This window comes from Bufo bufo, chromosome 11, assembly GCF_905171765.1.
Source record: "Bufo bufo chromosome 11, aBufBuf1.1, whole genome shotgun sequence".
Lineage (NCBI taxonomy): Eukaryota > Metazoa > Chordata > Amphibia > Anura > Bufonidae > Bufo > Bufo bufo.
This window is the reverse complement of record NC_053399.1, coordinates 19,461,702-19,479,029: the sequence shown is the minus strand read 5'-3', so window position 1 is coordinate 19,479,029 and position 17,328 is coordinate 19,461,702. Positions and strand designations below refer to the sequence as shown.

The window sequence follows — 17,328 nt, the reverse complement described above, 5'->3', positions numbered from 1 at the left end:
TTACAAACTTTGTTAACCCTTTAGGTGTTAATGGAAAATGGAGATGAAATTTCATTTTTTTACTTTTTTGGCAGATTGTCCATTTTAATCAATTTGTTTCCACTAACAAAGCAAGGGTTAACAAACAAAACTCAATATTTATGGCCCTGATTCTGTAGTTTACAGAAACACCCCATATGTGGTCGTAAACTGCTGTACAGGCACACGGCAGGGCGCAGAAGGAAAGGAACGCCATACGGTTTTTGGAAAGCAGATTCAACTGGGATTATTTTAAGCTACCATGTCACATTTGAAGACACCCCTAGAGTAGAAACTACGGGATAAGGTGGCAGTTTTGTTGGTACTATTTGATATGATTTTTGGTTGCTCTATATTACACTTTTTGTGAGGCAAGATAACAAAAAATAGCTGTTTTGGCACCGTTTTTATTTTTTGTTATTTACAATCTTCATCTAACTGACCGTGGTCGTGCAGAGGTTAATGCGCTGGCATCAGTGATTTCACCGATGCCGGCACATACAGCAGGGGTCCGGATATCAGTGACTGCTGGACCCCTGCCGCGGATCCGGTTACGCTGTACATGTACAGCCCTGGGTGTTAAGGGGTTAAAGCATAATAAAAAGTTCATATTTCCAGACTGAATAGACGTAGTAAGAGACAAGCAATCAGTGCAGACATTGGTAGATAAGTCATCAGGCAGGGGTTGCCGACATTTTTGACATAAACGGTGTCTAGATTTTCTTTTCCTCTTATTGGATTCCTCTTGAGAGGCAGATATCTGTTAGTTAAACACAAACATGAGAGATGTCAGAGCTGAAGACCTTAAGTGTTATATATATATATTGTATTTTTTGCCCTATAAGATGCACCGGCTCATAAGACGCACCTAGGTTTTAGAAGGGGACAATAAGAAAAAATATTTTTCATTAGAACTCAGGTCAGACCACTAATCAGACCCCCAATCAGACCTCAGATAAAAGCCTCATGCCTCTCATCAGTCCCCAGCAGTCTCATATCAGCCCCCAGCAGTCCCCATTGCCTTATATCAGCCCGCAGTGCCTCTCATATTAGCCCCCAGAAGCCCCCATTGCCCCACATCAGCCCCCCCCCCCCCGCAGCCCCATATTGCCTCAGCATCTCCATATTGCCCCCAGATCAGCCTCCAGCATCTCCATATTGCCACAGCGCCTCATGTTTTATAAAATAAAAAAAACACTTACCTTTCCTGCTTTGGACGCCGCCACTCCTCACTGCCCGCGCTCGATCTTCCTCCTCCTCAGTCTGCTGTGCTGTGAACTGGCGCGCACAGCGTGAGGTCACAGCGCACCCTCACACTGTGCGCAGACTTTACAGCTGACAGCTGGGGACCAGGAACCGGTGAGTACAGAGCCCTCACCGCTTCCTGGTCCTCTGGTACTAATGAAGTGCCTCCATCATGGAAGCCCCCCCCCCCCCCATGAAAAAATGCATCTTATGGGGCAAAAATATATATACAAGAATATAACTACTATAATACTGCCTCCAATGTACAAGAATATAAGTACTATAATACTGCTCCTATGTACAAGAATATAACTACTATAATACTGCTCCTATGTACAAGAATATAACTACTATAATACTGCTCCCATTATATTAGTTATATTCTTGTACATAGGGGCAGTATTATTGGAGTTATATTCTTGTACATAAGAGCAGTATTATAGTAGTTATATTCTTGTACATAGGAGGCAGTATTACAGTAGTTATATTCTTGTACATAGGGGCAGTATTATAGTAGTTATATTCTTGTACATAGGAGCAGTATTATAGTAGTTATATTCTTGTACATAGGAGCAGTATTATAGTAGCTATATTCTTGTACATAGGAGCAGTATTATAGCAGTTATATTCTTGTACATAGGAGCAGTATTATAGTAGTTATATTCTTGTACATAGGAGCAGTATTATAGTAGTTATATTCTTAAACATAGGAGCAGTATTATAGTAGTTATATTCTTATACATAGGAGGCAGTATTATAGTAGTTATATTCTTGTACATAGGAGCAGTATTATAGTAGTTATATTCTTATACATAGGTGGCAGTATTACAGTAGTTATATTCTTGTACATATGAGCAGTGTTATAGTAGTTATATTCTTGTACATAGGAGCAGTATTATAGCAGTTATATTCTTGTACATAGGAAGCAGTATTATAGTAGTTATATTCTTGTACATAGGAGGCAGTATTATAGTAGTTATATTCTTGTACATAGGAGGCAGTATTATAGTAGTTATATTCTTGTACATAGGAGGCAGTATTATAGTAGTTATATTCTTGTACATAGGAAGCAGTATTATAGTAGTTATATTCTTGTACATAGGAGGCAGTATTATAGTAGTTATATTCTTGTACATAGGGGCAGTATTATAGTAGTTATATTCTTGTACATAGGAAGCAGTATTATAGTAGTTATATTCTTGTACATAGGGGGCAATATTATAGTAGTTATATTCTTGTACATAGGAGGCAGTATTATAGTAGTTATATTCTTGTACATAGGAGCAGTATTATAGTAGTTATATTCTTGTATATAGGAGCAGTATTATAGAAGTTATATTCTTGTACATAGGAGCAGCATTATAGTAGTTATAATGTACATAGGAGCAGTAATATAGTAGTTATATTCTTGTACATAAGAGTAGTATTATAGTAGTTATATTCTTGTACATAGGAGCAGTATTATAGTAGTTATATTGTACATAGGAGGTAGTATTATAGTAGTTATATTCTTGTACATAGAGGCAGTATTATAGTAGCTATATTCTTGTACATAGGAGGCAGTATTATAGTAGTTATATTCTTGTACATAGAGGCAGTATTATAGTAGCTATATTCTTGTGCATAGGAGGCAGTATTATAGTAGTTATATTCTTGTACATAGGAGCAGTATTATAGTAGTTATATTCTTGTACACAGGAGCAGTATTATAGTAGTTATATTCTTGTACATAGGAGCAGTATTATAGTAGTTATATTCTTGTTCATAGGAGCAGTATTATAGTAGTTATATTCTTTATCAAATTTCTTTTTATTTGAGAAAAATACACAGTCATGTAGAGAGTCATACATTTTGTGTCCAGACGCAGCTGGACAAGTGCATATATAGCAAACACAATATATTCAAGATAGTTGCATACACGACTTCAATTAAAAAAGTGACAATTGTACACAAATATCTAACGAGGGGGGGCTATAACAAGACAAAGGAAGGTGGGATAGGGGAGGGGGAGAGTTGGATGTCAATCAAAATCTTAAATCAAGACATATCTAAGCCTAGAATTTGCGATATAGCTTCCAAGGAGACCATAGTTTTACAAAAACTGCTCTAGAGTGATTTTCCCAGTGGGCTAATTCTTCAAACCGATATAGTTGGTCAATTTTTTCCGTCCACATCAAGAACGAAGGAGCTGATTCATTTTTCCACAATAGAGGGACCAGCAGTCTAGCTGCTGTAATAAGCATGGTTTGTAGATTGTACTTTGAGGGGGTTAGCGTGCCATTTGGACACCAAAGCAGCAGGAGTTTTGCGTCTAAGGTAATCTGGCTATTACAAATCTTGTTGATAGCTGTTTGTACTTCAACCCAAAACGGTTTTATTTTCTCGCAGCTCCACCAAATATGAGATAAAGAACCAATGTCTCCTCCACACCTCCAGCAACTGTTTGGGATAGCGGGATTGAGCTTGTGAAGGAACTCCGGTGTCTTATACCATCTTGTAAGTAATTTATAAGAGTTTGCCTGTATTCTAATACAACGGTTGAAACCATGTGAGTGTGTGAGGATGAACGCTTTTTCAGGTTCTGACAGGGACAGGGACAGCTCCTTCTCCCAGGCTGCAAGGAACCACAGATCTGGAGGTGCGGAGGAGAGTAGCTCCCTGTAGAATGTGGAGAGAGGTTTCTTGGGGCGAAGGGCTTTAGAGATTTTCCCCTCCAACCAAGAGGGATCTCCCGTAGGCCTGGGAAAAGATTTCAGAAGCGCCAGATCTTTCTTAAAAGCCATAAGCGCTAGGAAAGAGGCTTCCTGAACCCTAGGGATTTCATATATTTTACTCCAATTTAAGTCACCTGAAACAGTTATGATGTCTTTCAGTTTAAAGTTAGATAGTAAAGCCCAAATTCCTGTTGCATCAGAGGTGGTAGAGTGAACATGTGCCTGCAGCAGCCCCAAGGGGAGACTCAAGCTTGGGAACCTAAGGGTCGAGGACCCATATAATTTGGTCCATTCCAGTAACAGACCCTTCCATAAGGGCGAGATAAATTTATTATTAGCAGTACATTTGCGCACGCCCCATAGAACTAACTTGTCCCTATATGAAAGCAAATTACACTCCAGTCGGGAGACAAGGCCGAGAGGGCGCCAAGAGATGAGGCTCAGAGCTCTGTTCAGCATCGATGCTTTGTAATAAAGGTAGATGTCGGGTAGACCGAAGCCTCCCAACCTCCTCTCCCGAGTGAGAGTGGCATAAGCCAACCTAGGGGACTTGCCAGACCAAACAAAGGTTGAGATGACCCTGCGGACCTCCACAAAGAAGGAATGGGGTAGCCAGATAGGAAGTGTTTGGATGAGATAGAGCAGTCTGGGGACAATAAAAGCTTTAATGAAGTTTTTCCGTCCAACCCAAGAGATAAACGGGAGTTTTAGAGATTGTAAGTGTGTTCTAATGGATTTCAGCAAAGGGACATAATTTAACTCGAAAAGATCTTCTGGTTTTGCTGAGATATGGGTACCCAGAAAAGGTATTGACTTAGTGGCCCATGAAAAAGCAGCGGAACCTTTAAGCGTGTCTACAGTAGCAGGTGGGCAAGAAATATTCAGGGCCTGTGACTTAGTATAGTTGATCTTAAAATTTGAGACCGCTCCATATTCTTCAAAAAGGGCTTGAAGTCTGGGGAAAGAGGTTAGAGGGTTGGACGTTATGACCAAAAGGTCATCTGCAAAAGCGGCCGTTAGATGGGTATGCGACCCCACGGTGATCCCCTTAATATCTGGGTCTTGCCTGATCCTGGCCAGCAGGGTCTCCATGACAATAACAAAGAGGGCAGGTGAGAGTGGGCACCCCTGCCTAGTCCCATTAGTAATGGGAAAAGCTGGAGAGAGTGTTCCATTAATCCGTATTCTGGCAGAGGGGAGCGAATAAAGTGAGAAAATGGATTGGATAAACTGGTCCGGAAGGCCGAACTTCGACAGTGCCCGAGACATGAATTGCCAGCTGATCCTGTCAAAGGCCTTTTCTGCATCTGTACTAAGAAGAGCTAAAGGTATTGAGTGCTGACGAGCATGCGTGATCAATTGTATGACACGGACCGTATTTTCACTCCCCTGCCTGCCAGAGACGAACCCCGCCTGCTCCTCGTTGATAATGCCAGGGAGAACCAACTGAATCCGTTGAGCCAAAATTTTGGCCCACCACTTCACATCAGTATTTAGAAGCGAGATAGGACGGTAACTCCCGCAATTTAGGGGGTCCTTATTTTCCTTGTGGATTACCGTGATATGGGCTGAAAGCGATTGGGGAGGAAGGGAACCTCCTTGGAGTAAGTGGTTACATAAGGTATTAAAATGGGGAATTAGGGTCTGCTTAAAGGATTTGTAGTAAGAGATGGTAAAACCATCAGGGCCTGGACTTTTCCCTGAAGGTATGGAGGAGAGAACCTTACCAATTTCATCGTCTGTGACAGGAGATAAGAGCTGAGCTGACTGAGCGGGGGTAATATTAGGTAACTGGAGGGAGGAGAGAAACTTCTCAGTTGCCTCGCCTAATTGAGCTGGTGACATATTATCTGGTGTTTTAAGGTTGTATAGGTCCCTATAGAAGGCACAAAAGGTCTGTGCTATGTCTGGGGTACCTTTATGAAGGACGCCTTTGTCGTCTTTAACTGCAGCAATGAAGGAGTCAGTTTTTTGTTTCTTCACTAAAGCGGACATTAATCTATTCCCTTTGTCGCCATGCGCATATGAACGGAATTTGGCTCTAAGTAACAGTTTAGCTGACGTGACATTTAACAGGTTCTTGAGCTTAGTACGGGCTTCTGAGAGCTCCAAGGCGCAGCTAAGGGCCTGGGAGGCTTTGTGCGTTAGCTCTAGAGCCTGAATCTGGGAAAGAAGTGTCGCCACAGCCTGATTCCGTTGTTTCTTAATATGTGCACCCAAGGCTATTAGTTCCCCTCTCAGGACTGCTTTATGGGTTTCCCATATAATGGAAGGGGAGGGAGCGTCAGGGCCTGAAGTATTAGTTGTGAAGAAGTCAGTTATGATAGAAGATAATTTAGCAGCATGGGAGGGGTCTGAGATAATGGTCTCATTAATACGCCAATTCCATTCCCTCCTCGGGAGGTCCAGCAGGGACACGCTCAAAAATACCGGAGCGTGGTCAGACAGGGTGATGTTCCCTATGCGGGAGTTGATGACTCTGTTAGCACAGGATTTGGATAAAAATAAATAGTCTAATCTATGGTAAGAAAGTTTAGCAGCTGAATAAAAGGAAAAGTCCCTACCAGTAGGATTTGTGGTGCGCCAGACATCTAGAACCCCTAACCTCTGCAGGGCCAGTTTAAGGCGCCGCAAACGGGCATGTGTAATGGCAGACTTCCCATTAGAAGAATCTAATAAAGGATCAAGGGTAGCGTTAAAATCACCTCCCATAATAACCATTCCCTCCTTAAAGGAGGACAATAGGCCTAGGGTCTGAACGAGCCAAGCAACCTGCCCTCTGTTGGGAGCATATACAGTTGCCAGGGTAACAGGAGTGCCAGCGATAGTGCCCTTAACAAACAGGTAACGACCCTCAGGATCTGCAGAGACGGCAGAGTGCTTAAAGGGGAGCTGCTTGTGAATCGCTATGCTGACACCCCTGCTAGCCGAACCATACGTGCTGTGGAACCATTGGGAAAATCTTTTGGGGGGCAATTTAGGGGTCTTACCCTCTTTGAAATGGGTTTCTTGGAAGAATGCTATAGACACTTTATCCCTCTGTAAAAGGGCCAGGATTTGGGACCGCTTGCAAGGCTCGTTCATTCCCCGGGCGTTAAAGGATGAGATCACAATAGACGACATTCTGAAATAGAAAGCAGACAGTCAGCAATTGATAGTGCAAAACATGACATCTGATGATGGGGGAGGGGGGGAGACACATGAGGAAAGGAGGGGAGACGAACAGGTAAGGTACATAGCAATAGTGCAAATACATTTTGCAAAGAGAGCTCTACTGAGCACCTGACTGAACGACCCTTACTCATCACGGCTACCAGCCGGGGTCTGTCAGGTGGGGGGTCCCGCAGAGCTACCGAGGGCCATTGACTGGCCATCTAACAAGGAAAAGGGGGTGACCCAGAGGTGATACCGGGTTAACCCCTGCAACTAGAAATGAACAGGCAATAAACAAGGTCCATAACTTTAAATGAACCAGAAGAAATTCTGGAACTCATTAATCATCAGCCGCATGCTGGAACAATATTTTCCACAACAGGTGGACATGGCTGGCCTAAATTCAGGTCAACATCTCTCAGGGAACAGAGAAGCTCCAGGGCAAGTCACCATAAGGCACTAAGTCCCAGGTACATCAAATGGAGCAGGAACAGAACAGAGATCCCTTCAAGATCTTCATGCTCAGGTAGGAGGGTGATCAGACTTCTCAGCCCTGGCCTTGGGCGACCTTTTATTATAAACAGGGCGCCATTCTGCTGCCTGGGGTGGCGGGAGAGGAGGATCTGCCATGTCGGCCGGCATCCATGAAGGGATCTCGATCGGGCTCAGCCCCAGTTGGGCCCAGCTAGCATGAAGATCCCTCGGCGATCGGATGGAGATCTGACGCCCATTCTTGAGGACCGCGATCCCGAACGGGTATAGCCACCGGAACGGGGTAGCTGCTGCTCTGAGGGCATCCAAGAGCGGCTTAAGGATGCGCCGCTTAGCTAAAGTAGAAGGGGCCAGGTCCTGGAAGAACATGACCGGCGTACCTTCATACTGCAGACGATCCGTTTCTCTCCCGGCTCTCATGAGTGCTGCAGTATCAACGAAACTTAGGAGGCCGCAGATGACATCGCGTGGGGGATCGGTGTTCTTAGGTTTAGGCCTAAGCGCTCTATGTATTCGTTCGATAACGATCCGATCCGCTCTCTCAGGCCCCAGCAGGTCAGAAAATAGCTCATGCGCCACTTTCTCTAGCGCTTCGCTGGCAAAGGATTCTGGGAGCCCGCGAATCCTTAGATTCCTCCTGCGGCTCCGGTTCTCCTGGTCTTCGACCCTCAGGAGCGCCTCATTCAGCAGGTCAGTGTGGGAGTTGAGTGCCTTGTATGTTCTCTCCTCTCTCCGGAGAGCCGCCTCCTGCGCGCCTTCCAGATCCGACACCCGGTGTCCCATGTTCCGGAGATCCTCTTTAATCTCAGATAAGTCCCTCTTAATAGGGGCTAATGCAGCATTCATTACTTCCAAAAGTGCCGCTTTGGTGAATGAGCCCCTCTGCTTCCTCGATTTGTTAGTCGAGGCATCTGAGACACTGCCGCCATCTGTGTCTTCCTCCATGTCAGATGCCTGGGCTGGAGCGGGCGCCATCTTGGGGGGCTCAGCCGACCTCAGCTTCGGATGCTTTTTAACAAATTGATCCATGTCAGGCTGTCTGGATCTCACAGGAGTCGAATCCACCTGGTCTTTAAATCGATCCTTTCCCGTTTTGCCCATCATAGGGGTGCTGTGAGCTTATTTTAAGGGTTAATTCGCCGGTAAGGTTTAGGAGCTCAGCAACTTGCAGCCATCCAGCTACACAGCCAGGCTCCGCCCCCCATAGTAGTTATATTCTTGTACATAGGAGCAGTATTATAGTAGTTATATTCTTGTACATAGGAAGCAGTATTATAGTAGTTATATTCTTGTACATAGGAGCAGTATTATAGTAGTTATATTCTTGTATATAGGAGCAGTATTATAGTAGTTATATTCTAATACATAGGAGCAGTATTATAGTAGTTATATTCCTGTACATAGGAGCAGTATTATAGTAGTTATATTCTTGTACATAGGAGGCAGTATTATAGTAGTTATATTCTTGTACATAGGAAGCAGTATTATAGTAGTTATATTCTTGTACATAGGAGGCAGTATTATAGTAGTTGTATTCTTGTACATAGGAGGCAGTATTATAGTAGTTGTATTCTTGTACATAGGAGGCAGTATTATAGTAGTTATATTCTTGTACATAGGGGCAGTATTATAGTAGTTATATTCTTGTACATAGGAAGCAGTATTATAGTAGTTATATTCTTGTACATAGGGGGCAATATTATAGTAGTTATATTCTTGTACATAGGAGGCAGTATTATAGTAGTTATATTCTTGTACATAGGAGCAGTATTATAGTAGTTATATTGTACATAGGAGCAGTAATATAGTAGTTATATTGTGCATAGGAGCAGTAATATAGTAGTTATATTCTTGTATATAGGAGCAGTATTATAGAAGTTATATTCTTGTACATAGGAGCAGCATTATAGTAGTTATAATGTAAATAGGAGCAGTAATATAGTAGTTATATTCTTGTACATAAGAGTAGTATTATAGTAGTTATATTCTTGTACATAGGAGCAGTATTATAGTAGTTATATTGTACATAGGAGGTAGTATTATAGTAGTTATATTGTTGTACATAGAGGCAGTATTATAGTAGCTATATTCTTGTACATAGGAGGCAGTATTATAGTAGTTATATTCTTGTACATAGGAGCAGTATTATAGTAGTTATATTCTTGTACACAGGAGCAGTATTATAGTAGTTATATTCTTGTACATAGGAGCAGTATTATAGTAGTTATATTCTTGTACATAGGAGCAGTATTATAGTAGTTATATTCTTGTACATAGGAGCAGTATTATAGTAGTTATATTCTTGTACATAGGAAGCAGTATTATAGTAGTTATATTCTTGTACATAGGAGCAGTATTATAGTAGTTATATTCTTGTACATAGGAGCAGTATTATAGTAGTTATATTCTTGTCCATAGGAGCAGTATTATAGTAGTTATATTCTTGTGTATAGGAGCAGTATTATAGTAGTTATATTCTTGTACATAGGAGGTAGTATTATAGTAGTTATATTCTTGTACATAGGAGCAGTATTATAGTAGTTATATTATTGTATGTAAGAGGCAGTATTATAGTAGTTATATTCTTGTACATAGGAGGCAGTATTATAGTAGTTATATTCTTGTACATAGGAGCAGTATTATAGTAATTATATTCTTGTACATAGGAGCAGTATTATAGTAGTTATATTCTTGTACATAGGAGGCAGTATTATAGTAGTTATATTCTTGTACATAGGAGCAGTATTATAGTAGTTATATACTTGTACATAGGAGGCAGTATTATAGTAGTTATATTCTTGTACATAGGAGCAGTATTATAGTAGTTATATTCTAATACATAGGAGCAGTATTATAGTAGTTATATTCCTGTACATAGGAGCAGTATTATAGTAGTTATATTCTTGTACATAGAAGGCAGTATTATGCTAGTTATATTTTTATACATATTCTTGGTTGGACATGGTCACTGTATCACTGAGTTCATCTCATATCAGTAACTAATTATCCCCTGGCAGCTATTATAGAGGCTGGCTGCTCTTTTTTTTTTAGAACAAACAGATGTTAAACATTGTAAGTTGTTGTATTTCGGATCTGCGCCAATCTCATGCAGCACTGGTGGTAGCCAAAAAACAGTTAACCATAAATTCCCATAAACTGGAGGGAAACATATTATTTGTTGCTTTGCAGTAATAATGTTATACAGACATAACACAGTGAATGTCAGGGCATGCTGGCATTTGTAGCTCTACCGCTGTGAAGCCATGGGTCGCAGATTACTGCTCTTTTCTCTTGCTCTTCCAGCTTCTTGTATAATCTAAAAAGTCTAGTAGAAATTAATTAGTATAGATAGTTACATTTAGCAATCTGTAGATTTGATTTGACTAACCTGGAGCGCCACCTAGTGGTATTTGGCATTAGTGGATAAAATTCTATATTACTATTAAAGGGGTTGTCCGGATTCAGAGCTGAACCCAGACATACCCATAATTTCATCCAGGCAGCCCCCCTGATGTTAGCATCGGAACATTTCATGCTTCAATGCTCTCCTTTGCCCTGCGCTGGATCGCGCAGGGCAAGGGCTCTTTTATTTACAATAACACAGTGCCGGGTGGAGGCTTCCGCCCAGCAGTGTGTTCGGTGACATCACCGGCTCTGATGGGTGGGCTTTAGCACTGCCCTAGCCGTTTTACAGGATAGGGCAGCGCTAAAACCTGCCCATCAGTGCCGGTGACGTCACCGGGCTCGCTGCTGGGCGGAAGCCTCCACCTGGCAGCCCGGTACATCAACGGACCTCCAGAAAATGCCTTTGCCCTGCGTGATTCGGCGCATGGCAAAGGAGAGTATCAGAGCAAGAACTGCTCCGATGCTAACATCAGGGGGGGGCTGCCTGGGTGAAAATGGGGATATGTCCGGGCCCAGCTCTGAATCTGGACAACCCCTTTAAGTAAAATTACATAATGGGCTCTGAGACTGTATCACGTTAGATACCAGGATCTCATGAGACAATAACACACATGATAGGCTTAGATACATGGCTCTGTAGACACTATCAAACATGAAAGGGTTAGATACAGCAGCTCAGCGGACAGTATCACACATGATAGGCTTAGAAACAAAGGCACAACAGATAGTACCACACTTGATTGGATTAGATACTGGGGACAGTGTTCAGCAGACAGCATCACACATCAAAGGCTTAGATACACAAATAGAGTATGCATACAAGTATCAAATATTATAAAATTAGAAACTCCATCTCAGCAGACAGTATCACACATGATGGCTTAGCTACAGCAGACAGTATCACACATGATAGCCTTAGATACAGCAGCTCAGCAGATAGTTTCACACATAATAGCCTTAGACACAAAGGCACGAAGGATAGTACCACACTTTACAGGATTAGATACAGGGAGATAGATAGTAGATAGTATCATACATTATTAGCTTAGATACAACAGCTCAGGAGACGGTTTCATATATGATAGGCTTGGACACAGCAGCTCAGCAGACAGTATCACACATGAAAGGATTAGATACACAGCTTAAGATACAGTCAGGTCCATAAATATTGGGACATCGACACAATTGTAACATTTTTGGCTCTATACACCACCACAATGGATTTAAAATGAAACGAACAAGATGTGCTTTACCTGCCGACTGTCAGCTTTAATTTGAGGGTATTTACATCCAAATCAGGTGAACGGTGCAGGAATTACAACAGTTTACATATGTGCCTCCCACTTGTTAAGGGACCAAAAGTAATGGGACAATTGGATTCTCAGTTGTTCCATGGCCAGGTGTGTGTTATTCCCTCATTATCCCAATTACAATGAGCAGATAAAAGGTCCAGAGGTCATTTCCAGTCTGCTATTTGCAGATTTGGAATCTGTTGTTGTCAACTCTCAAGATGAGATCCAAAGAGCTGTCACTATCAGTGAAGCAAGCCATCATTAGGCTGAAAAAACAAAACAAACCCATCAGAGAGATAGCAAAAACATTAGGCCTGGCCAAAACAACTGTTTGGAAAATTCTTAAAAAGAAGGAACGCACCGGGGAGCTCAGCAACACCAAAAGACCCGGCAGACCACGGAAAACAACTGTGGTGGATGACCGAAGAATTCTTTCCCTGGTGAAGAAAACACCCTTCACAACAGTTGGCCAGATCAAGAACACTCTCCAGGAGGTAGGTGTATGTGTGTCAAAGTCAACTATCAAGAGAAGACTTCACCAGAGTGAATACAGAGGGTTCACCACAAGATGTAAACCATTGGTGAGCCTCAAAAACAGGAAGGCCAGATTAGAGTTTGCCAAACGACATCTAAAAAAGCCTTCACAGTTCTGGAACAACATCCTATGGATAGATGAGACCAAGATCGACTTGTACCAGAGTGATGGGAAGAGAAGAGTATGGAGAAGGAAAGGAACTGCTCATGATCCTAAGCATACCACCTCATCAGTGAAGCATGGTGGTGGTAGTGTCATGGCGTGGGCATGTATGGCTGCCAATGGAACTGGTTCTCTTGTATTTATTGAGGATGTGACTGCTGACAAAAGCAGCAGGATGAGTTCTGAAGTGTTTCAGGCAATATTATCTGCTCATATTCAGCCAAATGCTTCAGAACTCATTGGACGCGCTTCACAGTGCAGATGGACAATGACCCAAAGCATACTGCAAAAGCAACCAAAGAGTTTTTAAGGGAAAGAAGTGGAATGTTCTGTAATGGCCGAGTCAATCACCGGACCTGAATCCGATTGAGCATGCATTTCACTTGCTGAAGACAAAACTGAGGGGAAAATGCCCCAAGAACAAGCAGGAACTGAAGACAGTTGCAGTAGAGGCCTGGCGGAGCATCACCAGGGATGAGACCAGCGTCTGGTGATGTCTATGCGTTCCAGACTTCAGGCTGTAATTGACTGCAAAGGATTTGCAACCAAGTATTAAAAAGTGAAAGTTTGATTTATGATTATTATTCTGTCCCATTACTTTTGGTCCCTTAACAAGTGGGAGGCACATATGCAAAGTGTTGTAATTCCTGCACCGTTCACCTGATTTGGATGTAAATCCCCTCAAATTAAAGCTGACAGTCTGCAGGTAAAGCACATCTTGTTCGTTTCATTTCCAATCCATTGTGGTGGTGTATAGAGCCAAAAATGTTAGGATTGTGTCGATGTCCCAATATTTATGGACCTGACTGTAGGTGAAATATTTTAGGATTAGAAACACCAGCTCAGATCAGATCAGACAGGAATTTGTCGAGTACTATTCCACTATATACAGATCTGAAATCGATGACTGTTTGGACCAATTAGAAATGCCCTTTCTCTCGCCTCAGGAAACCGGAATGCTTGATCACCCTATACAACAGGCAGATTTGGAGGACGCCCTTCGATCCGTTAAATATAATTCTTCCCCTGGGGCGGATGGTTTGCCATTTGAACTTTATAGATACCACGCTAAAGTACTCCTCCCTATTCTGTTGCAGGTTTTAAATGAATCATGTAGTTATGGCTCTCCCCCCCCCCCCCCCATCCTTTAGGGAGGCAATTATTACTTTAATCTTAAAAAAGGATAAGGATGGTGGTGAGGTTGGGTCTTATAGGCCCACATCACTCCTTAACGCAGACTATAAGATCTTAGCAAAATCCTTAGCAAACCGTCTTCAACGGGTAATTGCAGCCCTGGTTCATTCTAACCAAACAGGATTTATACCTGGGAGACATGGGGTGTATTTGAACCTGTCGGTGGGGGGGCCCGGACCACTCCATCCTGTCTTTGGACGCTGCTAAGGCGTTCGACACGGTGGAGTGGTCCTTCCTGTGGCGGACCATGGCACATTTTCTATTGGGGAATGCTTTTATTGCAATGACTCAATTGTTATACACTCAACCAATTGCCCGAGTTAATATTGATGGGGTTAACTCTATGATTGAGCTTCAACGTGGCACGAGACAGGGATGTCCCCTCTCCCCCTTATTATTTGCGTTATTTCTGGAGCCGCTGGCGTGTAGTAGGATTCGCTTGGATGGTCAGATTCGGGGTAGCGGGAGAGAGTGACAAAATCAGGCTCTGTGCCGATGATGTCATACTTTTTTGGGATCAGGGCTGGAACGCCGTCCCCTACGTTATGCAGGTGATAGAGGAGTTTAGTCAATTGTCCTCACTCCTCCCGCTAAATCGAAATGTCCCCGACGGTGGCTCCCGGATCCGGATACTATCGTTGGACGACTCTCTGGACTATCTGGGGATAAAGTTAGGTGTCCCTATAGGTAGATTCCATGAATTAAATCTTTCCCCGGTAATGGACAAAGTAAAGGGGGAAATTAGAGCCTGGCAAAAATTGCTAATATCGCAATCTGATCGACTGGCACTAGTAAAAATGATCATACTACCTCTGGTCTTATATCCGATCTGCGCCTCCCCCATCTGGATAGAGGACGCTTTTTTTTATAGATTGGAAGCTTTAATAAATGATCTAATTTGGGGGAGGAAGAGGGTCCGAATAAAGCAGAGGTATCTATGGCTGGCTGAGTCAGAGGGGGACTGTCACTCCCTTTTTTTCAAGGGTATTTTTTCTCTGCGCAGGTACAAAGATGTCGTTATTCTGAAGAGAAGGCACTAGGGCAGTATTTAACCAGGGTAACAGGTAGGTCAATGGAGAATATCTTTATGTATTTAGAAACGGCACCGTTTGGTGCTTTGGACACTAGATGTTTAATCCCCAGAACTCTACAGAGGGTCAGGGACACATTGAAAACGATGCTGAAGGTGTCACACGCTTTTCATTTCACCCCGTTGTGGGACAATCGGAATTTACTGGAATTTTTGAAAATAACGGATCACACTTATTGGAGTTGTAGGGGTATCACCAGAGCGGCACACTTGTCTGTTGCAGATCGCTTTAAAGTTTTAGGGGACTTTCATTTCGCAAACACTTTTTTAGACCGATTTGTGTACGCACGTTTAAAACATGCACACGAAGCCAGACTTAATAAAACATACACGATCAGCCAACAACATTCATTCTTTGATTATTGCTTCCTTCACTTAGGGAAAAAGATTAATGAAGAAGAAGAATGGCACAGATTTATTTCGAAAATGCCGGAATCACTGCCCACTGTGTTCCCCTTTAAAAGTATACATAAATGGGAGCAGGAACTGAAAACCTCCCCCCTCCCCCGGCCACAGATCTTTAAAAACATCAAAAGGGAAGTATCTGCATCCAGCTATAGATTGATCCAGGTTATACTATACACCGCAAATGCAGGCTAAGGTCGCTAACAACAGAGGTCGTGAACTTTTCTGTCAAAAGTGCGGTAGCCCCAATGTTGGATACACCCATCTTTTATGGGAATGGAGTGTGATAAAGCACTTTTGGGAGCAGGTATTTACAGCACTGCAAGGGGATTTCCCCCAATCATGTGCACCGGATATGATCTCCGTAATTCTGGGTGTCCTTATACCAGAAAATCCTAAGGCCCCTTTCACACGGGCGAGTATTCCGCGCGGATGCGATGCGGGAGGTGAACGCATTGCACCCGCACTGAATCCTGACCCATTCATTTCTATGGGGCTGTGCACACGAGCGGTGATTTTCACGCATCACTTGTGCGTTGCGTGAAAATCGCAGCATGCTCCTCTTTGGGCGTTTTTCACGTAACGCAGGCCCCATAGAAATGAATGGGGTTGCGTGAAAATCGCAAGCAAGTGCGGATGCGGTGCAATTTTCACGCACGGTTGCTAGGTGACGATCGGGATGGGGACCCGATCATTATTATTTCCCCTTATAACATGGTTATAAGGGAAAATAATAGCATTCTGAAAACATAAATAATAGGGCTGGAGGGGTTAAAAAATAAATTAAAAAAATTTAACTCACCTTAATTCACTTGCTCGCGCAGCCGGCTTCTCTTCTGGCTTCTTTTTTGCTTTGTGCAGGAAAAGGACCTGTGGTGACGTCACTCCGGTCATCACATGGTCCATCACATGATCTTTTACCATGGTGATGGATCATGTGATGACCGGAGTGACGTCACCACAGGTCCTTTTCCTGCACACAGCAAAAAAGAAGACAGAAGAGATGCCGGCTGCGCGAGCAAGTGAATTAAGGTGAGTTTAATTTTTTTTTTTTTAATTTAACCCCTCCAGCGCTATTGTACTATGCATTCTGTATTCAGAATGCTATTGTTTTCCCTTATAACCATGTTATAAGGGAAAATAATACAATCTACCCAGCACCTAACCCAAACCCGAACTTCTGTGAAGAAGTTCGGGTTTGGGTACCAAACATGCCGATTTTTCTCACGCGAGTGCAAAACGCATTACAATGTTTTGCACTCGTGTGGAAAAATCGTGCATGTTCCCGCAACGCCACCGCACCTTTTCCCGCAACGCCCGTGTGAAAGAGGCCTAACTCTTCTGCACATCAATTGAGCTGGCTGAAGGGCTGCCTGATCGCTAAGGCTTTGATAGTTAAGAGATGGGGATCCCCCATTTCTCCGGTATTTGAGGAGTGGAGACGGATTATGGCCCAAATAAAGATCTATGAGGAGGTCGAGAGGCGGAGAAGGTTGGGCATGCGACTCTTTTCTGTTTTGTAGAGGAGAGATGGACTGACTATGTCGGTTTGACGGGCGGACCATCAGGACGGGTACGGGGGGGGGGGGGTATGGGGTTCGGGCTACCAGCGACAGCAACTAA

The 17,328-nt window shown here is 43.0% G+C and overlaps 3 protein-coding genes across 5 annotated transcripts in view; 2 read left to right on the top strand and 1 right to left on the bottom strand.

Annotated features, from left to right (window-relative positions):
- PRIMA1 (proline rich membrane anchor 1) overlaps positions 1 to 7,100 on the bottom strand; it is a 65,549-nt gene extending 58,449 nt beyond the window's left edge. Inside the window, exon 1 of the mRNA XM_040410973.1 lies at positions 6,968 to 7,100. Within this exon, the coding sequence (XP_040266907.1) occupies positions 6,968 to 7,100 (133 nt within the window). The remainder of the gene's footprint in view (positions 1 to 6,967) is intronic.
- Positions 1 to 17,328, top strand: part of CCDC197 (coiled-coil domain containing 197) — a 155,286-nt gene that overhangs the window by 21,533 nt on the left and 116,425 nt on the right. The gene's annotated exons all lie outside the window — the stretch shown is intronic.
- FAM181A (family with sequence similarity 181 member A) overlaps positions 1 to 17,328 on the top strand; it is a 70,847-nt gene that overhangs the window by 23,383 nt on the left and 30,136 nt on the right. The window lies entirely within an intron of this gene.